General features: G+C 36.2%; 1 protein-coding gene across 3 annotated transcripts in view; it reads left to right on the top strand.

Annotated features, from left to right (window-relative positions):
• CSMD3 (CUB and Sushi multiple domains 3) overlaps positions 1 to 24,373 on the top strand; it is a 935,029-nt gene that overhangs the window by 490,607 nt on the left and 420,049 nt on the right. For all 3 annotated transcript variants that reach the window (XM_037048422.1, XM_037048421.1, XM_037048420.1), the window contains one exon: positions 2,135 to 2,247. In XM_037048422.1, the coding sequence (XP_036904317.1) occupies positions 2,135 to 2,247 (113 nt within the window). The remainder of the gene's footprint in view (positions 1 to 2,134; positions 2,248 to 24,373) is intronic.

Raw genomic sequence — 24,373 nt, 5'->3', positions numbered from 1 at the left:
TAACTTGGCATCTGCTCACTGGGCCTGAGCTGTGACTCTGAGCCTGCGGTAGTTGGCTATGGGGCACTGCTAAAACAGTTGGTGAACTGGACTTACCCAAAGTTGTTAAAATTAACTTCTGTCCATCTGGTTTAAGTGCCTGATTGCCAGGTTTAAGATCAGATGGCTGGGAAATTTTGTTTAAAATAGTCCATCTGGCAGATATAGTCACAGGAGTCTTAACACCAAGTTTTAGAAGGTCACTTGGAAATTCTGGTTTCATTGTGGTATTAGAATTTGCTTTAGTAATTGTGGTATTCACCGCAAGGTGGTTAGGGTGGTTACTTAGCACTGGGATAGACAGGTTCCATGGAAATGGGCGTGGCTGTAGAATCACCAGTAGAATTTATGTTTACAATTTCTTCCAGTTCTGTCTCCATGAGAATTAGGAGTGAAACAGTAACAACCTCAATATTATCATCATCCACTAAAGTTAAACCAGGGGATGCAAAAACTCTTCACATCATCTGGCATCACCTCCAGGAACGTTCTCCTGCTAGAAAGTTGGCCAGGCGCTTGCTTGAATGACAATTCCGTAGAACCAGGCTTAAAGGAATGTTATTTACCACCCAGACTAATTGCCATCCCTGTATACAGCCTGATATACACACTTTAAACTTTATTTCCCCACCGCCAGCCACGTCCATTGTGCTGCGCTTGGTGCTGCCATTGCTTGGATTACCCCCTTCCCACATACCTGCTGGCCATCAGGACGCTGGGCCAGTGGGCTTCATGGAGAAAACGGACACACAGGAAGTTACCATACAAAGGGGGCATAGGAAGAATGATATGGGTGGCAGGCAGCAGGGAAAGGAGGGCTGGTACAAAATGACAGTGGCAAAAACAATTCCTAGACACCCGAGGCCGACAGACCGGGCTGCCCAGACCACACATTTTGGTGCTGTCTGCAGCCGAGGGAGCCCTTCCCCCAGACTGCCAGGAAGGGGTGCCGCCCGGTGACAGCGGCCCTCCCCTGTGCCCATGGGAAAGGGCTGACAAATTGTAATGTACTTTTTCATCTCTCCTTCTGGTTGCAGCAGTGAAGTAGGTAAACACTTGGGGTAATTTCTTATTTTAAAAATCTGTATTTTTAAAATATAATTTAGAATTCCCTAGCTGGATGAGTATTTCACTCATCAGGGAATCCATTTTTGTCTCTTTCTAATCGTGATAGCCGTTTCCCCCCAATATCTTATGTAGTTATTTGCTGACCTCCTTTATGCGACCTTTGGCTTTGTTTCAAATATGTGACTACAGCATTTTTTTTCAAAGATTTTATTTATCTTTAGAGGGGAAGGGAAGGAGAGAAGGAGAGAAATATCAGTGTATGGTTGCCTCTCATGAGTCCCTTGCTGGGAACTGGCCTGCAACCCAGGCATGTGCCCTGACTGGGAATCAAACCTCGATCCTCTGGTTTGCAGGCGCGTACTCAATCCACTGAGCTACACCAGCCAGGGCAGCATTTTTAATGACAGAAGAAACATGGATTTCCCTTGTTAGGGTTATAAAATTGAGCATTACTGAATAAGATTATTAATGCATAGATTTAGTGATGCTATGTGAAATTAGTGGCATGGTTTTTAAAACAAAACAATATTTGCAGTAAAACATATAAGACATAGCTAGCCTAACATCAGTATTGCAAAGGGTTATATTACATTAATTGACATTTTATTATTTTTACAGTGCTTAAATATTTTTTACAATATTTTTTTAGAACAAGAATTCTGTGAAACTTACAAGGTTAAAATGTAGAACATTCCTAGTGCTATTTTTTTAAGCTTAAAGATTTTTATAGATCCTTCTTTTCAGCCCAAAAAGAAGCATACAATTCTCTGATGATCTAAAATTTAATATGTTGCCTTAGGAGTATGAAAGATCTAAGCTAGTTAAATACGTTAAATGGTACTTATTTATAATAAACCTGATCATTAAATTGTGTTTGCTCTGTTACATCAGTGCATAGTCTCACAAATTTATCTGACAGTTGCTTTTTTCTCACCAAGAATGTATTGAGAAGCATGTCTTTCTCATAATTTGCCTACAGAGAGTGTTTTAATAACCATTTCACTCTTCTTTGACCATCTCTTTTTAGGCTGACTGGAAGCTTTGTGCCAGACTTGATAGTGAGCATGAGTAGCCAAATGTGGTTGCACCTTCAAACAGATGAGAGTGTCGGATCTGTTGGCTTCAAGGTTAACTACAAAGGTAATGATGAATTGCTGCTGTGGGAAATATGTTATCTTAATGCCACCAGAGAATATTTTTAAATTTTAGTGTAATTGCATCTACAAAATAAATCTTCCAGAATACAAGCAAGGATATATTTTTTAAAATGCTTTCCTTTTTAAGTTACTTACAAGTGTTTAGTTGACTTTTCTTTACAAAAAATAGTTTTATTTGAATGTGTCTATTTTGCAGACACCATGTCTCCCCTAGCCCACAATACTAGCATTATGCTTTAGTCACTCCAGACTCCTAGCACTTCCCAGAACAGATTGTACAGTGCAGTTGTATACGCTTCATACAGTTTCCCTGCTCCCCCCCCAAAATGTATATATATAGACATATAGACATATAGGTCTACACTACTTATTAAACTCTTAAATAGCAAGTAAAGGGCTTAATTTCTCAAAGAATTTTGGGTACTTTTCTTGTAATCTTTTACTGGCTCTCTCAGATCAAGTACATAGATTTAGTTTTTAGATTATTAACTCCGAGGTAACTCATACACCACAAATGAGTGGAGTTGGTATGGCCCGTCCCTGTGCTGGTAGTTACAGGCTGATGAGTAATTACATGTGTATAACAAAATCTTCCGTTCCAGGGCAAGCATTGGGAAATCATGAATACCTTTCACAGGATGAACCTTAGTTAAAGTTAGGAACAATGGATCTATATACACAACGTGCATATTAGAAATGCTAATTTAGAGTTATGACTGGAGAAATATGTAAATGTTGACAAATTCCATTAAAATCCATGCTTTAAAGGATGAAAATGTAGAAGAGCTCATTAGAACATTATGTTGCTTGAATTTATTATTTCTTTTGTGGTAAAAATTATTATTCTGTAGCTTATCAATTAAACAATGGCTATACAAAATTCTCTCACTTGCATAATAATAATTTTTACTCAGAGTTTCCTTCTTCAAACACTGGCTTGCCATGCCTTTGTACCGGCACACATGGAAATGAAAGCTTGATGTTGTCAAGGAGACCGGACATGTGCAATCTGTGCACTTAACTGGTGACTAAATTTGGCACTATATTAATTTGAATGGTTCGTAAAATCTATTTGTCAGTGTTTTTAAACAATAAAAAGGTTAGCCTGTTATGTTTTAAAATCTACTTCTCTTTCATTTAAAATCCTCATCTATCCTCAGTAAATGAAATAATGTAACAGAATTTAAAGAGTGTTCAGCTAACATTGAAAGTATCTACATCTTGATTTTTCTTCTTTTTTCCTCTTATTTGTTTCCCCTCTAACTGGTTAACTGAAACTGGCATCCTTATATTCCTCTCGGTTTTATCATTTTCTTTGCCCTATGACGGTTCCCTGCCAGAAAACCTGGAGTCATTCAAACGGTAGAAACTGTATTCATCATTAATGGCAGTGCTTCAACAGAGAACAGTTATTAAAGCCCATGAACAGGGTGGGGCAGCAGGAGAGTGTTCCCTTGATATTTACAAAGCTCTTCCCTCCTCTGTAGTTCAAGAGCTACAAGTACCTTTGTAAAATAGCACAGAAATTAGCATTATTTTTGTTTTCTTTCTGTCAGTGTTCAACAAGACTAACTGAGAAAAATATTTGCTAAGGATCTGTGTCTGGGCCCACTACAGAGTGAGCTGGTGAATACAGAGGAACAGCCGGATATCATCTCTCTCAGGAAGATCATAATACACCGACTGAGAGAAATGTACCCAACTATTCCTACACAAATGTCCACAAAGATGAGATATTTGAAACTAAGCCAGGAGATCCTTCGTGAATAATGCCCTGATTCTCCCTCCCTTCATTATGCACATTCCAATCTACCCTCCACACTGCTAATGGTGATCTTCCCAGCAGTAAAGTGAATCAGAGTACAATGTCACTCTGTTTCCGCAACTTCTCATTGTCTAGAGTTAGAGTCGGAAACCTCCCTGGATCTTACCTTTCAGCTCTCTTCATACTGTTTTTGTCTCCCTCCATACAATCAATTTTTTTTATCGAATTATTTAGAGTTTTCTGAACTCAGCAAGCTGTTTCACACTTCTCCTCTGGATATTCAGTAAATTCTGCCTGAATCCCTATTCTAATTTTAATTCTACAGCACATTACTCATCCTTCAAGAAAGAGTTCAAATATGTTTTTTTCTCTGAAGTGTTCCATAAACCCACCTATTACAAAAGAACATTTCTGTTTTATAAAACCTTCCCTTATAGATGAGGGGGGACCCCAAAATTGAATTTATTTATTTAAAAAATTGTGCATTTATTCTTTTTTAAATATTTTATTTATTTATTTTTAGAGAGAGGGGAAGGGAAGGAGAAAGAGTGGGAGAGAAAAATCAATGTGTGTTTGCCTCTCAAGTGTCCCCTACTGGGGACCTGGCCTGCAACCCAGGCATGTGCCCTGACTGGGAATCGATCCCTTGCTTCACAGGCCTGTGGTCAATCCACTGAGCTACACCAGCCAGGTGTGCATTTATTCTTACATGTTTAAACTTCAGTCACCCTCAAAGTGCTCTCCATTTGATACAATAGACTTTTTGAGAACCTTTTCCCCACTGCTCCCAACAGTTTTTGAATTTGTGGATTTTAATGCATCAAATGCATTAAATGCCATCTTGTCATCGTTTCCCCTCTTCCACATCTGCAAAACATTTCCCTTTGAGGACTTTTTTCATCCAGGCAAACAAACAAAAATAAAGTCACTCAGGGTGAGATTCGTTGAATAAGGAGGGGGGGGCACAGGGGTCATGTGGTTTTCGGTCAAAAACTGCCAGACACTCAGCAGGGTGAGGGTAGGTGTGCTCACAAATCACCCCCCACCCTGGGAAATGGGCAAACATGTCCAAAGAGTCTTCAAGAAAAAACTCACTGAAGCCAAACACAGCCTCTCTCAACAATGGCAGCTGTACACTGATACAGACGAGTACCTAGAACACTCACCCACCCTCCAGAAAATAATCTCATTTTATTGGGTCCCCCCTCATACATTACATAACCCATAACTAGATGGCAATATGCTATATTCATCTTTATTGTTCCAACAGCAATCCCCTTTTTATCTTTGATGGTGATTAATGACTGTTCAATAAAGCCAAACAAATGTTTTAACCTAAATCACATAATGTAATATAGGGTAAAACATGTTCTCAAAAGTTTGTTTACCATAAATTTTTTTCTATAATGAAAATCTCATTTTTTACATTCTTCATAATTTAAAAGCTGAACTCAGAGTTAAAGCGGCATTCATTTTGAGAAGTTTCAGATTTTGATGTGCAGATAGCTTCAGCAACTTAGCCTACTAAAAATAATTTTCATAATTATCATGCTCTCTGTTAAGTAGTGTGTTGGTTCTAAATGGAACACCTGCTAAAATAGCTTTCCAGTTCTCATCTAAAGATAACTTTTTTTGTCACCTGTAGATTTTGTATGACATACTTTTAAAGGTAGCTTTCCTGTAAATTAAACATATTTTGTTATATAGGTTCTTGTTAAGTTAAAAATTTAAAGGTAGGGACTAAATTATATAACTTAGATTTTATTTTTTTATAATATATTATCTTAGGATTTTATTTATTTTTTATTGAGGAAGAACAGAGAGAGAAAGGCAGAGAAAAATCTATGTGAAACAGGAACATCTATCAGTTGCCTCTTACACATGCCCCAATTGGGGACTGAACCTGCAACCCATGCATGTGCCCTGACTAGGAGTTGAACCCACGGCCTTTGGCGTTGCAGGATGATGCCCGACCAACTTAGCCACACTAGTCAGGGTATTTTTTTAACAATGCATTTTAATCCTTAAATAGTGTTTTGCAAGTTGCCTAAGTCAGCATTTGCCTTTTTAAGTTAAATCTATTGGGGCAACATTGGTTAGTAAAATCATATAGGCTTCCAATGTACGATTCTATGTATTGCACTGTGTGCCTGCCACCAGAGTCACATCTTCTGTCACCATGTATTTGACTCTCTTTTTGCTTTACTCACTCCCCACTCCCTTTTCCTCTGGCATCCCCCTGGTGCCAGACACAGTTATTACACTGTTATGAACCATGTTCTCTACACTGGACTTTACATCCCTGTGACTACTTTGTAATTGCCAGGCTGTACTTCTTTATCCCATTGCTTTTTTTGACTGAGCCCTAGAGTTTCTTTTTGTGCTACTTTCATAAAAGTTGGGTTTTAGGATTATTGCAGTTTCAAAGAATGACTAAGGAAGTGGTTCAATGCTCTGGAAGGCTTTGGATAGCATAAGAGTTACCTGTCTCCGAGAGTAAGAGATACCCTAGCTATAAAACCACCTGGTAATTTTCCTTAAATGTAAATACTTAGCAAATTTTTATTTTAATTTTCCCCCAATGGCTATCTGTCTCTTCAAAACTCTTCTTGGCATAATGTCGGTCATTTAATTTTGTTACAAAATGTCCTAGGTTATAGTAATAATTTTCAAATATATTCACACATATTTAGCTTTATAAAAATCACTTTCTAAAGAATTAATAAAATATCTCTCTAGATGCTATACTTATAGCACATATTAATTTCAAGGACTAAATTTTTCTCTATCTCTTGGTCTTCACCTGCTTTTTTGCCTACTCAGAAATCATCCCTCTTTCTTTGAGTAACTGCTCTCAGCTTGGAGGAGCCTGGTCCCTTCTAATTCAGTATGGCTCTACAGGCTTGCACTGGATGAACCAAACTCCCTTGATACACTAGTCATTTCAGGATGGGGAATCGATATAGATTCTGGTGAAAGCAAATCCTTTTTTCTGAGCTTGTAAATGCTTAAGGGCCATTTAACTTGGTTAAATGGCTCATAAAGGCCAAAAAAGTTAGCCAAAAAAGGTCAACTTTTGTTACCAAGTGTCACAAACTTGCCAACAGAGACAAGGCAGAACCAACACATGGAAGAATGAAACACAGTACTGTGGACATAACTGAAACTCCTAAATGCCTAAAGGGGACACTATACCTTGGTTTTCCAATTGTGTGAGGCTATAAACTTATCCTGGTTTAAGCCATGGGGAATTCTAATCCTGTGGCTTATAACTAAATGAATCCTGATTAACATACTTGTCATCTCCATGTTGTTTAATTCTTTCAGCTTTTAAAAGGGGCATGTCTATATTTCAGTTTAATTCATTCAGAAACATATTTCTTTATCTTTAAAGTCCTGGCAGGGTAGATTAGTTGGTTAGAGCATTGTCCCTATAATGCAAGGTTGAGAGTTTGATCCTCAGTCAGGATCAAACATGAGCAAATAGATCAACAGCACAAAGTAGAGAGATGAGAAACAAACCCACATAAATATGACCAACTAAACTGTGCAAAGGAACACAGGTGATGCAATGGAGCCACGGTAGTCTTGTTAACAAACGGTGCTGGGACAACCCACATCCACATACATAAAATGAATCGAGACAGAGGTTGTGCACCCCTCACAGAAATTAACTCAAAATGGGTCATAGACCTGAATCTATAATGCAGAACAATACACCTAAAATCATTGGCCAAATGTACATTGTGGAACTGTGCCACTTCTCCTAAAAGATAATATAGGGGTGACTTTGAGTATGGTAATGCATATTTAGATATAGCACTAAAGGCACACTCAATGAAAGGAGAAATTGATAAGCTAGACATCATTAAAATGGAAATCTTCTGCTTTGCAAAAGACTATGTAAAGAGAATGAGCAGACAAGTCACAGAATGGTAGAAAATACTTGCAAAACATGTACCTGATAGTGGACTGTTATTCAAAATGTACAAAAAATTCTTAAAATTCAATTAAAAAATGAACAAATCAGATTTAAAAATGGGCAAAAGATATGAACAAACACCTCACCAGAAGATGTATACATGGTAAATAAACATATGAAAACATGTTGAACACCATATTCCAATAATGTACTGCAAATTACAACGAGACACTCTTACATACCTACTGCAGTGGCCAGAATCCAAAACATGGACAACACCAAATGCTGATGAGGATGCGAAGCAACAGGAACTCATTTATTTATTACTGGTGGGAATGAAAAAGGTAGAGTCACTTTGGAAGATAGCCGGCAGTTTTTACAAAACTAAATATAGTCTAACTATATGATCCAGCAATCACATTTTTTTAGTTTTCACCCAAATAATTGAAAATGTATACCCACACAAATCCTGCACATATATATTTACAGTAGCTGCACTTGTAATTACCCAAACTTGCAGCAACCAAGATGTTCTCCAGTAGTTGAACACGTAAATAAACTGTGCTCCAGCCCTGGGTGGTGGAGCTCAGTGGACTGAGTGCAGGCCTGCAAACTGAGGGATTCCCAGTTAGGGCACATGCCTGGGTTGCAGTCCAGGTCCCTAGTAGGGGGTGTGCAAGAGGTAACCACACATCAATGTTTCCCTCCCTCTCTTCTTCCCTACATCTCTCTCTAAAAATAAATAAATAAAATCTTTTTTTTAAAAAACCCTGTGGTCCATCCAGATGATGGAATATTATTTAGTGCTAAAAAAAAACACAAGCTATCAAACCACGAAAACACATGGAAGAAACTTAGATGCGTATTACTAAGTGAATGAAGATAATGTGAAAAAGCTGAATACAGTATTCCAACTATGTGACACTCTGGGAAAGACTAAACTATGAAGACAATAAAAAGATCACTCGCTGCCAGGAATTAAGGAGCGGTGAGGGATTATTAGGCAGAGCAAGAAGATTTTTAGGGCAGTAAATCTATTCTGTATATGACAGTGGTGAATACAGGCCATTATGCAATTGTCAGAACTCACAGAGTGTGCAACATGAAGAGTGAGCCCTAATGTAAACTAAAGACTTTGGGGGGTGATGTGTCGAGTTAGTTTCATTGATTGTAACATATGTACCACTCTGGTGCAGGATGTTAAGACGGAGGGAGGCTGTATGTGTGTGTGTGTGTGTGTAAGGAGCATCTGGGGACTCTATTTTCCACTCAGTTTTACTGTCAATCTAAAATTTCTCTTAAAAACAAGTGTCTTGATTAAAAAAATAAAATTTATAAAACAAAAATTAATGGTACTTCTAAAGATGTTAAGAATGTTTGTAAAATTATAGTACTTTATATTAATAGAAGTATAATATTTCAAAGCTTTAGGTTATTGCTCACATTGATCTGTTAACATAGCTTTGTGGTTTAGTCTACTACTCGGTTTCCATGGCACATTTCCAGGCTAGGAAAAAAGAAAAAGAAAAACTACTTTGTGAGGGCATCAGTCCGCAGCACATTCTGTCCAGTACCCTAAACCGTCATTCCATTGATTGTAGCTTTCACTGCATTTCAGACTACATTAAGTTTATTTCAGAGAAGCAACTTGGACTCAAATTGTCTTGCAAAACACCAGTCAGAATAATAATGCTATTTTCTGCTGGATATATCCCTGGTGGTAATAAGGAGATAGAAACATTCTATCTCTTTATCTTAATTCAATTGCGAAACTCAGTACTGTAGTCACCAAATCGGGGCACATTCAAAGCAATTGCTAATGTAGAAAAAAATTTTCTTCTGTTACTTTGAAGAACACCACACACTTAGGTTAAAAGATCTTTTTATTAATACCTTGGTTTATCCATTTTGAAATAATCATATTGTCAGTATATGCTGGCAATTGTTATGGTCCATAAACATCATGAACAGCCAACATTTATTAAGCACTCTCTGTATACGAAGCTGTTAGATATATTAGATGGGCATTTTGAAGTGGATGAAGGGACTCATACAAATAATAAAAATATAAACAACGCATATAGAGAAACAGAATATAAAATAGAGAATTACATTGACAGCCAATATCTGTTTATCTTAAGCGTGATTATTTTCCATTCAAGGTTTGTGTGCTGTGAAGTTATGCGTGAAGAGAAATCTCATCTTGCTTCTACTTAAGCAAAGAATCTGACAAAGCCGGGGAAAGATTTGTGATTTTTTTTAAAGATTTTATTTATTTATCTTTAGAGGGGAAGGGAAGGAGAGAGGGAGAGAAACATCAATGTATGGTTGCCTTTCGCGCGTCCCCTGCTGGGAGTTGGCCTGCAGGGAACTGTCCTGCAACCCAGGCATGTGCCCTGACTGAGAATCGAACCGCGATCGTCTGAGTCGCAGGCCCGTGCTCAATCCACTGAACTACACCAGCCAGGGCTAGATTTGTGAATTTTTACACATATTTAAAAAGACATGATGTGATCATGATATTTGCATGTCTTTTATTTTGTGACACTGCATCTTCAAGTTTTGATCAGAAAAGATGTATAATCATTGGGAAATCTGATGCTTTAAGCATAGAATAAGGAAATGAAAATGGCAAAATTAAATACAAATACATATGCAAAGGCCATTTACATACTAAATCATCAGATCTGGAGCTATAGTAGTGTCCAAGGGTCCTTTCCCAAAATAAGTTGTGAGAGCAAGAAAAATGTAAGATGAGATTAATTAATTTACATCCCTATCATCAGTTTTTACATCAGTGAAACAATTAAAAATACTTACCCAGGGGTGTACTTCTCAAACAACCAAGATACAGAAGTGAAAAACAAAGACTTCTGAAGGAAGTGTAATGAAACAATATAATATCCATGGCTTTATGACTGAAACATAATTTTTTAAACTTATTTAAAAGTTCATGAACATTCAGGAATATATAATAGGACTTTTGGTCAAGGTCACACTACTTCAAGTCTGTCATTCACAATGCATTTTAAGGCAATTCTCTCATCACCTTTAGATCTGAAGATAGAAGAAGGCCCAACAAAATGGAAAGTTTCAAGACACTGTGGAAATAAACCTGTAACAATGAGATATGGAAAGCTAGCTATAAGATTTGTATACCAACATACCAAAAGAAAAAACAAAATAAGTTATGTTTTTCTAAACAATTCAAATTCTCACCTAAATCTCCCTGTATTTTTGGGGTTATAGGATGCACTTTACCCCAAATTTGGGGGGACAAGGTGGATGCGTCTTATAGTCTGAATGTAGCTTACCTGGCTCACTGTGGGGGTGGGGGGCAGCCTATGTTATTTATGTTATTAAACATTTTACCACATGTTTTTTGCTTCAAATTTTTTTTCCTATTTTCCTCCTCTAAAACCTAGGTGTGTCTTATGGTCTGGTGCATCGTAGCTAATTTTGAAGTTTATATTTATAAGCTGATGGTTTACTTATTTATTTTGGAGGGCAGGGAGATGTATGGAGACAACAAAAAACTAAAAAAAAATATGAATCAATGAAGGAGAGAGTGTAACAATCATAAAAGAACAGTCCCATTAGGTCAAGGCCCTACTTTATTGTGTCTAGTGCTCTCGCTTTGACAGCGTAAATGAGCAGGTGTGGTCATTGAGGAAACTCAACTGGTGTTGCTGTCGTGTCTCCCATGTTCTAAGTAATTTTCAGTTACAATTGGCAGACAATATTGTATGAGTTCCAGATGTACACCCAGTGACTAGATATTTACATAACTTGTGAAGTGGTCACTCTGATACATCTAGTGTAAGTGAGGAGCCAATTCAAAGCTGGAAATTGGGCTCTGTGACTCTCAAAGGTAAACTGGCCACTGAAAGTCTCTTCTCTCCATGTGTGGCTTACTTAGACCTATCTGTAAGATGGTAACTAACACGGTTGGCATGCCTAGCACACATCAAACATCATGCTACAAGCTGCAATTATGTAGTCTAATTTCATCTTCATGCGTGCACGCAACTTCATTTTGCCAGTGCCAAATTTAAATAACCACAAAACTTCAAGACCCACTCAATTTTGAATACTCATAATGTATTTTGCTTGTTTCTAACTAGTCTATAGTGGAAAAAAATCTACGTATTTAAATGTATTTATTCAAAATATTTAAATATTATTTAAATATAAAAGAACAATTGGTTTCTGTTTATCTTCAAAAAACTGATTTATAAATCATTCTTTATATATAAGTAAAAAGTAAGGGATTCAAAAGGATGAATCCCTAGTACAGTGATACTTCAAATTATAACTCATACCATTCATTCATGCATCACACAAATAACATGTATGGACCTACACTGTGAGGCGATGTGGATCTGAGCTCCTCTTTTAAGGCAGTCCCTGCCTTTTCAGACAAGAGGTGGACATAGACATAAGTAAGAATACATTATTGTGCACGCAGTAATAGAAGCATGGACTGATTGCAATGGTAGCACAGAGGAGAGAGTAATTAAATTGACAGGGGAGAAAGCATCAGAACAGGCTCCAGACAGGAGATGATACTGGGTCAGCGATGCTGGAGATGGAAGGGGTGGATCCTGGAGCGTTTGGAAAGCATGTGGGCAAAGATATGGAATGATGGAAGGCCTAGTTTGAAGGAGTCAACTACAAGTAGTTAATATTTCTGAAGCATAATGGTGAGAAGGAAGGGACATTAATAGAGGAGACTAGCCTGTGGGAGTGGACAAAGGGATTTCAACAGTCTACAGTAACCTGTGACTCTGTGTGGATAATATTGTTTTGGAATTTTTATAGAAGGAAAATTAAAAGGGGGAAAAGTGAACCAAGAATCTATTTTAATCATCCACAAAGGAGATGTGCCCAAACCCAAGATATAATAGCAGCTGAGATTATAAGAAGGCGGTAGAATCTGGAGACAAAATTGGTAATTGCTACAATCTGAACAGATGTGGTAAGAGTTGTGTTGGATAAAGTACAGGGGATAACAAGTTTGTTCCCAGCTTGTCTGTCTGAGTGACGAGGTGAACAGCAGTTACATTACGGAAATATGATATTGGGAAGGAATATCAGATGTGAAAGTAGAAAAATAAAATAGGTTTAGGTTTGTTGCATATAATTTCACTGTGTGACATCAAATTAGCTGTCAATATGCAACTGAACTCAAGAAATAGATTTGATCTTTTTATTTGGGAGCTCAGTTGCATAGCATAGGAGGGTCTCAAAAGAAGATTTGAGGAACAAGTAGTTACTACTAGCTACAATGTAGTGTTTAACATGCATGTTAGCATGTTATAGAATGAACTCCACAATTCAGGGATGTGTTACACATCTAAAATAGAAATCTTGGTAGATATGATGGTAATTAGGTGACTGGAAACCCAGCAATGCACCAAAGTGTCTCTGTGAAAATTACTAGATGTAGTATCATGGACATAGACATTGAGTAGTCCTGTGTGTGTAGGAACAGACATGATGCCAGATATCACTCATAAATGTGTAACGATGGGTTTGAATGCCGATAAATTTGTAGGTTTGGGGAGGAGGGACAAATCAAGAAAGTGTGGTTTTCATACTTGATGGTTTAAATTTTCTCTCAATTAGAAAACAAGGATGCTCAGAAAATGTACAATAAGAGGACAAGGGGGTGTGAAGGGTATCAAGATGGATGCAATAGTTTTGGCATCACAACACTTGAGGTTCAAAGGTAACAAGAAAGACTGCCTTGCTTCCTTGAAAGCTCAAATAAGCTATTCATCTCCCGCATTTTTTAATGTTTTTTGTTGTTTCATTCTCTCTACTTTGGCTGAAAACATAACGATATATTTTTATTTTATCTATGACCTCACTCTTATTTTAATCTGATTTTTAAAATTAAAATGGAATCTCTCAAGAATCAGTTTTGGGCCAAAATATCCCTAATTCTGTCTTGGTTAGACAAAGCCCCTCCCCTAGTAAAGTCTTTAGAAGCACACATACATGGTATTCCATTCTTTAGCTTTAGGTTTTTTGTTTTTTTTTTTTTTTACTTGAAAGACAGTTTGGTTGAGCATTCTGTCCCTTAGCTTTCTTGAAAATACTCCACTGTTGCTTTACTTTGCATGTTGTTTTGAAAAATGATGGTTCTAATTCTTGTCTTTGTGAGTCATTTCAACTTATTACCTGGAATCTTTGAAGGATTTTTTTCTGTTTATTTAAAAAATTAATTAGAATTTGCCTCACCTTTCTTGGGCATCCAGTAGGTCCTCTCAAATCTAGACTTGCCACTTCTTTTATCTTTGGAAATTTTCTTTGGTTACGTAAGTGTAAATATTAATTTGATCTACTGTTTTGATTTTCTGCTTAAGGGACACTAAATTAACCGATGCTACTTGCCTATTTTCCATTTCACCTACTTTATCTCTGATCCATTTCAGTTTTTTATCTCATTGTCATGGACCTGGGGTTTACTTTTTTCTGCTTTTATTTAATGTTCTTTATAGAATTCATTTCTATATTTTAATCTTTCTATATTCATTTTAATCTTTCTCCCTGGGTACCATCTGATTTATGTTCACTTCTAGTATAATTCTATTATTTTCTTCTATTTCTTTTCTGAGTTAAATTAACTTTTGTTCCATTATAACCTGTTTTATGTCCATTTATAGTTCTACTGTTTATATTTCTGATTCAAGGAGGTTTTTAATCTCCCCAGTTTGTTCTCTGAGTATATTTACTTTAGTCTGAGGAGTTGTATTATCATTTTGTTCAACTTCATGGTTGTTTTCAAGTGAAAATTTTTATTATCCAGAATGTGTTAATTCCTGTTTCTGATTTATCACAATAGTTTTGTGTAGAGATGGTTGACTTTTTCCTATTTGTGTTCATTTTATGGCCAGTGTTCCTAGTTTGAAAATGCTCTATTCTGTTCTCTTTACAGTTTTGTTTGTTGGTTTGTTTTTTTTATGGGATGGTGTTGGTGGGAGTAAGGGAAGGGCGGGTGAGTCTTGTTTCTGTGTTGTTTCTTTGGGATTCTTTTTTGTTTGTTTTTTCTTTTTAATGAATAACTTTTATTGCATTTTTTATTACCCCTCATACCACCTCCCCTCTGCAGTCACTGTTGTCTATGTCTGTGAGTCCTTCTTCCTTTTTTGCTCAATTCCTCCGTCTCCTACCCAGCCCACCTTAGCTGTCATCCTGCTCTATATTTATGAATCTGTCTCTATTTTGCTTGTTAGTTAAGCTCATTCATTAGATTCTACATATGAGTGAAATCATGAGGTATTTGTCTTTCTCTGTCTGGCTTCTTTCAATTATCACAATGTTCTCCAGGTCCATCCATACTATTGCAAAAGGTAAAACTTTCTTCTTTTTTGCAGCCAAATAGTATTCCATTGTGTAAATGTCCCATAGTAGTTTTATCTGCTCACATGCTGATGGGCACTTGGGCTCCTTTCATATATTGGCTTTGTAAATAATGCTGATATAAACAATGGGTTCATAGATTCTTTTGAATTGGCGGTTCAAGATTCTTAGGATATAATCAAAGCAGGGAATTGCCAGGTCAAAAGGCAGTTCCATTTTTAGTTTCCTGGGGAAATTTCATACCATTTTTCACAGTGGCTTGTACCAGTCTGTATTCCCACCAACAGTGCACTGGGGTTCCCTTTTCTCCACAACCTCTCCAGCATTTTTTCATTGATTTGTTTACGATGGCCATTCTGACCGGTGTGCAGTGGGATCTTATTGTGGTTTTAATTTGCATTTCTCTGATGATTGGTACCATTGAACATCTTTTCATGTGTCTATTGACCATCTATATGTCCTCTTTGGAGAAGTATCTGTTTAGGTCCTTTGCTCATTTTTTTAAAATTGGGTTGCTTGTTTCTTTCATTTGTTTATTTTTGGTGTTGAGTTTTTCAGTTCTTCATAAATTTGGATATTAACCCCTTATCAGATGTCTTAGCTAATATGTTCTCCAATTTTGTGTGTTGTCTTTATTTTGCTGATGTTTCCTTTGCTTTACAAAATTTTTTTAGTTTCATGTAGTCCCATTTGCTTATTTTTTCTTTTGTTTCCCTTGCCAGGGAGTTATCCCTGATAAAATATTACTACAAGCTATGTCTGAGATTTTGCTGCCTGTGTTTTTTCCCAAGATTTTTATGGTTTTGATTGGTAAAATTGGACAGATACATGCAGAAAAACGAAACTAGAGCACCCTTTTACGCCACATACAAAAAAATGAACTCGAAATGGATTACAGTCTTTGGGAGTCTTCATTTCTTTTTCTCCCTTTTCATGATTTCCCTTCACTGTCTCATTTCCAATGAGCACTATCATTTCAATAGATGTGTGCCTCCGCCTGGTAATTAATGCTCTCCGAGATTGCTAGTCCTAGTTCCACATACTCCAAGTTCTCTCCATTTATCCAGTGCTGTGAACTACTGAGTCCCAGCACTGTGTTTAGTATTTTGACAATTAAGATTTAACTTTCTCTTTATGGGGGTGATTCTACCCTTGCTTTGTTTATTTCCTTGTTGTCCTTTCACTCTATTTTTCAGACATTCTTAAGCTTGCCATTCTGTGCTCTATATTCACAGTTAGGAAGGTAGCTTTTTCTTTTCACTGGTTATAGATGAATCATGTCATAGTGTCCTGAAGCCATAGGTCCTGCCTGGTTTTATTTTCATTCTTGTTTATTTACATAGTTGTTAGGGGCAGTGTAGGGGAGGTTCAGTATCAGACAGCCACTGTTTTTCTCCAGACCTAATCACTTAGTCTTGGCATTTAGAGATGACACCGATCTTACAGTTAGTTCATCAGGTTTGTATCTCTCAGATCAGCTGCAGCCTCACAGGGTTAAGAGCTAAAGTCACGGGATATTTATGAATAGAAAAAAGGAATTTCTATAGGTGAAGATAAGCTGATGTAGTAATACTCATTCTAAAGAATGTTTTTAATATTCAGTCTTATAGTCATGATATCTGCTTCCTGCTAGCTCTATAAGCAATTGTTTGGAAAGCAGTGCTGCTTTAGAGCCAGCCCCAAGCTTATTTTGCCCAATGTTGCCATTCCAAAGTTCCGAGGACTAAGAATTAAAAGCAGTTCCTCTGGGGTGGAGCACCACCCCCAATTTGAAGTTGACCTGTTGATATTATTTTTCACAAAAGCATGAGTCTGGTGCTAACTCATTTTGACTTCACTTTAAACTCCGTACAGTGCTGAAGGGGGTAGGCACTGTTATTAACCAGTCTGTACAAGATGAGTTAACTGAGGCACAGACAGTATGAGACACATGGCCACATAATTCCCGGTCAGGATTTGGACCCCAGCCATCTGGTTTTAGTATCCATGCCCCTAATCACCAATCTGTTGCTTTCTAAGAAATCAGTCATTTTTTGACCTGACAACATTGATGTATCATCCCATATTTCAGTTCTGTTTTGTTTCATCTGTTGTCCTGTTTTATGTTGTTTCAGACCAATGTTATGCATTTCTGGAACCAAAGTTAACCACTGTCCTTCTGCAAGCAGCCCAAGTCCAGTTATTAGAGTAACATTTCTAAGATGTCAGTTTTGCTGTAATTTCTTACAAACTTAAATTGCTTGTGTACTATCCTTTTTCATCTTTTGTTCCTGTACAGATTCATAACCTCAGCTTTTGGTTTTTTGAAAACCAAAGCTTTTCAAAAATTTTGAAAAATTTTCTCCAAAATTTTTCTTGTGCTTTTTTTAATCTCATTTATTTTTACTTCAGGAATCCCAGACTTTTCCATAGTAAATGAATTATCAAAGGTAATTCTACAATTTATTGTACACTCTTATGAGGTAAGCCCTCATTAATTGTCTGTTACTCCTGAACGTTCTTCCTCTTTACAAAACACTGGACAGCAAAGTCATTATTTACATTTTACAATTGTTTTAAAGGTTCACTATCTTGCCTAAGGTCACAAATCCAGTAAGTGGTTGAGCTGGGATTTAAAGCCCCTGGTTCTAATTCCAGAATTCTTAACTACTGCAATTTGCTGCGCCATTAGAAAGACTGATCTCCGAAGTTAGAATGCAAGTTCTGTCTCTGGAACTGCTCGTCCTCTTGTATCAAAGTGTCCCCTGACCGTAGTGAAGTGGCCAATTATCCAAGGAAATCAGCCTTCCTGCTTCTGCGGCCAGGAGGGCCACAGAAGTGCTTTCTTGAGGTTTTGCTTTTACTGTTTATGGTCTAGTGTGTGCTAGTTGCATCGCTGGTAAAAATGCTGATTTTTAAAAATGGCAGCATAGGGCTCATTAGGTTTTCACAGGTGTGAGTTGCTGAAACATCTTTATTTATAGCAGCAACTTGTTGCTATTTTATACATATATATTTTTTTCATTATCAAAATATATCATATAGCTTACTGAATTCAAGTTCCTGGAAGACACAACCAAAAAAAAAATACATACAAAGCATAAAAGAGAAACTGATTTCCTTTCCTGGATGTAGAGAGAGGCCCTCAGTTCTAATCCTAAGTGTTACATTTCGTGTCTTTACAAATTCCAACCAAAAATAAAATATTGCAAGAACACTCTCTTCAGAACAATTTAATCGTCATTAATCTTCCCAGTGTGGAGTAACATGGATTAGATAAAATTGGGGTAGGTTCGATTTTTCTTCGTTAACGTTATTTAACGTGTGCGAATTTTTCTCTCCTCCTTCCCAGGCAGAGGATACCTGGAGAGGAGAAGAACCCTTTACTGAAACGGTCACTGATTCTCCAGAAATCTCCGTCACAGGAAGCTCAGTAAGGGACGGTCTAAGGAAAGGAGAGCAGGGTAGTGTGGTATAATAACTCACAGCCATAGAAGAAGCAGAATACTTTAGGAAAGAGTTAGCAGCTCAAGTCATAGTCCTATGGGCAATAGAGAACTCTAAACACTGCCCTGGTCTCCAGAAAATATAGCAGCTGATGGAAGAAGGTGAAGCTTGCTATAAAACTGTATCCAGGAAATCTGTCTGATTTGAAATAAATGACAGTAAAGTTAAGGTCTAGACACAAAGCAAGCAGCTGGTGTACACTAATAATTAGAAATTGAAATAGTCAATTGGGAACAGGGGACATTGAGAGAAAAGCAAGCAAATAAGTACTTAACTATGGTTAGCTCTATGAAAACACTTATTCAATAAACGAGTCCTAATGGACACATGCACAGGAAACTGCACTGGCCCTGCCCTCCCACCCCCCAGTGCAGGGAATATAGGACAGAAAACGGCACTTGAACAAGAATTAAATACAAATTAAAATTAAAAAAAAAAGAAAAAAAAGAGATCGTACTGGAAAACTCCTCGGGTGGAGGGCCGAGGACACTGATCACCTGCCCACTGGATAGCAGGGGCCTCATTTATTTCATTGTCCAAGAAAAAGTGTGTCCTGACTCAGGGACTTGCCTGGATTAAAAAATCCTGTCTCACTTTCGACCACCTAATCGCCATATTCCCCTTGGTATCACCCTAAACCACTCACTTTATTTTCTGTTCCCACATGTACCTGCTCACCAATTCTTTCTGATGTTCTTATATCTCAAATCCATTTCCTTATTAATATTCTCTTATCCAGAACTATAATATCTTGTAATTTCTCCCAGGCACATTTAAAACATCTTTCCATCTAATTTCAGTTTTCCTCCAAAGGGTAAATATCTGAAATATAAATCTTGTCATGTGACTTCTTCCTGTTAGTGGCTATCACTTATCTCCTAAGCAAAGTCAAGTATCTTTACAAAACTATTAAAGGATCTCCACAGTTCGATCTTATGACCCAATCCACCTCTTTTCCTCATTTTCCCCATCACCTCTGTTCACTGTTTGCATCAACAATAGTTTGTTTCTTGAACAAGCCGTGCTCTTGTCTCTCTCTTCCTTGCTCATTTTGTATACCAGACATGTGATAGCCTTCCCCTGTGTGTTGTTCAGAATCCCCCTCTCCTGTCCCCCTGGTCCGACGATGGTCACTATCTCCCCAGAGTCTAAACCATTCTTCTGTGCTAATTTGTCTGCTAATCTCTTTTGTGAAGGTTCCTTAATTTTCAAATTTACTAATGCGAACAGTAAAGAATTTTTAATTGGTTGTTTTGAACACATACACTGCTAAAAATGTAATTGTATTTATCTCTCCCCTAATTACTAAAAATAATTAATTTGGCTATATTCTACAAATTGTTTTTCACCAGTCTTATGCTATTCTTTTATTTACCATTGCTACATACTTTAACAGTGCATGTTTTCAAGAAAAACTTCCCATTGTTTTACAGTACATAGCAAAGAATCATGTTTCACTCATTTTAATACCTCAGAAAATGACCATTTACTTATAGTAAATATATAGAATACTGTAGTATAGATTCAGAAGTAAGAGCAGAAGGAGATGGTATTAATGTGCTTATCACATTTTATATGTCCAAAGAACAAATATGTGTAAAGACTATATTATATGAATTCATTTTTAACAATAACAATTTAATAAATCTCTTAATTATAACTACTTAGCCATTAGTACTTTGTAGGAGAAATAACAAATGAAATGAGACTGTATACTTAGTCTCCAAATTTACAATTGAGCATAAGTATGGTGACTTGGAATTTTAAAGAAATATTTGAAATATGCTTATTTTATTTAAGACTAAGGTAAAATTAGGCTTACTTGCTGTAATCAAAGTATAAGCTTATTAACTTCAGGAAAAAAGTAACTTTTTTTGATCCAAAACTTACTGTTTGGAATACTTTTCTTCTTCTTTGCCTTGTTCTAATTTTAATGTTTTTATTAAATCTCTATATGTTTAGATATATTTAAGGTATATTTAAGACATATTTATATCTTAAAGGATATTATATTGATTTTATATAAAAATATGAACAGGAAATTTTTAAATGCTTGCTTATAAATGAGAATGTTCTCTCTATATTCATTCAACAATCCTTTAAATCTGGTCTAGTAAGCAAATATAACCACAGAAGCCATGGGTGTATTTCTAAAAGACATTTTTTCCCATTAAAATAGACATTTCTTAGTTTACTTCAACAGCATTGTATTTGCTGAAAAGTCCCTAACATTCCTTCTTTTGGAAGTGATTCTTTTTTTAAAGCAGGTAGAAAAGTAAGATATTATATTGAACTACTTAATGAATTCATTCTGATAAAAGAAATCATTTAAAACTTTAGGGAAATTCAATATTTTCAGCTGCCTATAAGTTAAAAGTAAAATATTTAATTGGATTTTTCAAAAGTATGAGGCTGCTAGCTAGGGAAAATAAAACACTAAAGGGCTGGTGTTACGGGGAAAATCAGAGAAGTGTCTGTGCTTCGTAACCATACAGTGCATCACTGTGACCCTGTGGAAGCCATCCAGTTCCCACAGGGAACAGGAGTCTTCTCGGCACTCAAAATTATTTCTGTTAACTTGATAGTGAAGCCCAATACATAATCTAAAAATTAAATGTAATAACAACTATTTTCATTTTATCACACAATAACATATAACACAGTTCATTATACTGAAATAGGAGTTGATATTCTTTTTATTCAGGATGCATTACTTTAGCATCTGGATCTGAAGATTTTGGATAATGACACTTTTCTGGATAAAATGATCATACTACTCAGTTTCAAATAAACTGTGCTATTAATGAAATACATTGGGAAAGTAAAAGGAGACAAGTTTACTGTTAATTTTGCTGAACATATCTGATAGAATTTTTCCCTATAATTTATATCCCTCAACTTCTTATTCTGCTCCATATCAAATTGATATTTTTCCACAGGTTGTACCACAGATCTTTAAGCTCAGCGTGTCAAAATAATACTTTTACATTTCCCTGAAACATTTTTTTGTATCTCTTCCCACTAATAATGACTCATAACTGTTCTCTCCATCCCTAGCATAAGCCTGCTTCACTCCAGTGCACCTTTATGAGGCACAAATTAGACCATGGAATCCCTGCTCTGTTAACACAAACCAGTCAGAAGCCAACTGACCGATTAACAGCAAAATATGCTGTGATAACTGTGCATGAATAGTAATACATGGAATCGATGGAGGAGATTAATTTTATATAGTATATAATAAAGTATAAATTTCTTGGTATGGCACATTAGATCATTTGTAATTTGTCTGGTACAAAGTGTGTTTCCACTTTGTGTTTCCAGTGTGTTTACAAAGAAAATAGAAAGAATGAATCTAATGATTTAATTAAATGAGAATCAGGTAAATAGCTCTACTGAATATTTATTAACGAACTGCAAGTAGTTAAAAAGTATTGACAATTCACCTCTACATCTCCTAGACGTTAGCATAGTACCGTGGATAGGACAGCTGTTTGATAATCTGCGTTGGAATTGAACCATCTAGCCCAATATCCTTTATTTATGAGAGTAAAAGAACCTGACCTCAAGTTTACTTCAGCACAGTAATATCTGCTACCTCTTTTTCTTAAATAAAAAGGTGAATGTAGATCATTTTTGTTAACAATAATTTCATAAAGTAATTCTTTTAGTTTTGAAATAGGTGCACATGATCAAACACATGAGAATATCATCTGGTAGTAACTTATGCAAAACAGCTGTATTAAGCCCTGGCTGGTGTAGCTCAGTGGATTGAGCGCGGGCCTGCGAACCACACGATCGCGGTTCGATTCCCAGTCAGGGCACATGCCTGGGTTGCAGGCCAGTTCCCGGCAGGGGACTCACGAGAAACAACCATACCTTGATATTTCTCTCCTTCTCTCCTTCCCTTCCTCTCTAAAGATAAATAAATAAAATATTTAAAAAAAAACAGCTGTATTAAATGACCTCTGCTGTTAAAAAGAAGGTAAACCCTAAGTTTGGGGTTGATAACTTTTCAGGCATAAAATTATATGAAAGGTGAACAATTGTAGGTGTTCACATAGTTTACCTTGTGAACTGAACATTTATCTTTAACATATTTGGCTTCAGTCAAATAGAGTTTCACTGATAGTACAATAGATTGATTACTGCTTGCTACATATACAGACACAAATGTATGGAACATGATATATTAATACAGTAACATCTATATACAAGTGATAAATAAGTATCGGGGCAAGCTCAAAAAAGTTTAACCAACAGTAGTATATAATCAAAAGATATTTACATACCATGGTTATAAATATGTGAATTAACACAGCAAATAAAAAAGGGCCTTTGTAGTAAGTATGTTTAAACTTCCTAAATCCCTTTATATACAGAATTTCAAGAGCCAGACTTTTGACAATTATTAATGTTTTAATTTATACTTGGCTGTGGGCTTTAAAGAGGTAAGATTAATCATAAAACATTTTCCAGATTTTAACTATAGTATAGGTTTTAATAGTTTACTTGGAAGCCAAATTGTTGATTCCTAAATCAGACAGTAAAAGAGAAAGAGGTAAAAAGACTAAATTAGCTAAATAATATGAAAATAATTTTGCATATACTTATAAACATTTATTTATATGTTTTACAACATTTATAATATTGAAATTAATAATTTTCCATGTATTTCAAGCCAAACTTAGAATCAATTTATTTAAGAATTCCATTGGTAATCTCCTTTTTGGTGGGCGAAAAGGCATTTGGATTCATCAGTGTGTTCAATGAGAAATAAATGAAACTGTAGCACAGTCCCTCCGGTAACTAAATCTCAAGTTGGCTCCAAGGTAGTAAATAAATTAGAGAAATCACCAAGGTGATTTGAAGGTGTCCCACAGCAAATTGAAACAGAGATTACATCTGCTTCTTTAAAGAAGGATATGGGAGACCTCCTGATCAGTCCACTTTTTTCTTAGGAACATTTCTGTGTTAGCAAAACCCGTTTGCAGAGGGCATGACTCTGAGTTTATTTGAATAATCAAACCTTCACAAAGGAGAATATTATCCTGTCCTGTGGTTTTCAAAAGAGATTTTTTCCAGTAACAGATACTAGTTACAGAGTAACTAGTTGATATTAGTTATTTGTACAAAAAAAATCTTATTTGGTCCCAAAGCAATGCTATATGCACTGTTAGTTTAATGGCTTCAATATTCATTAGCAAATATTTAGATTATTTTTGTTAATGCATGATCTACATTGGTATATTAGGTTTTAATAGAAATTATATAATTAAGTTGTTTAGTTATTAATAATTTAACATTTATGTATAGAGCTATGGATTTAAAAAAAGTAAAACTGACATATTTCAGGTTTTCCCAACAAATTACTGAAAGTGGGTGTCTTCCTGAGATCACCAATCTATCCTTACCAAGGAGAGTGAGCAGTCCTACCCTAACCCCTTTGTCAACGGCTCTTACAGACCAGAGAAAGATTCTTGCATTTATTTACTTCTGATAGACAAAATGTTTTACTCCTGAAAATTCTGACCTAGAATGTGCTTGTTCTATTGGTTACTTGCAGTC

The sequence above is a fragment of the Sturnira hondurensis genome, unplaced genomic scaffold (genome assembly GCF_014824575.4).
Source record: "Sturnira hondurensis isolate 20B ecotype Veracruz unplaced genomic scaffold, ASM1482457v3 Scaffold0006413, whole genome shotgun sequence".
NCBI classification, from domain to species: domain Eukaryota; kingdom Metazoa; phylum Chordata; class Mammalia; order Chiroptera; family Phyllostomidae; genus Sturnira; species Sturnira hondurensis.
Note: the sequence above shows the minus strand (reverse complement) of the source record. Positions and strands in the feature narration are given on the sequence as shown.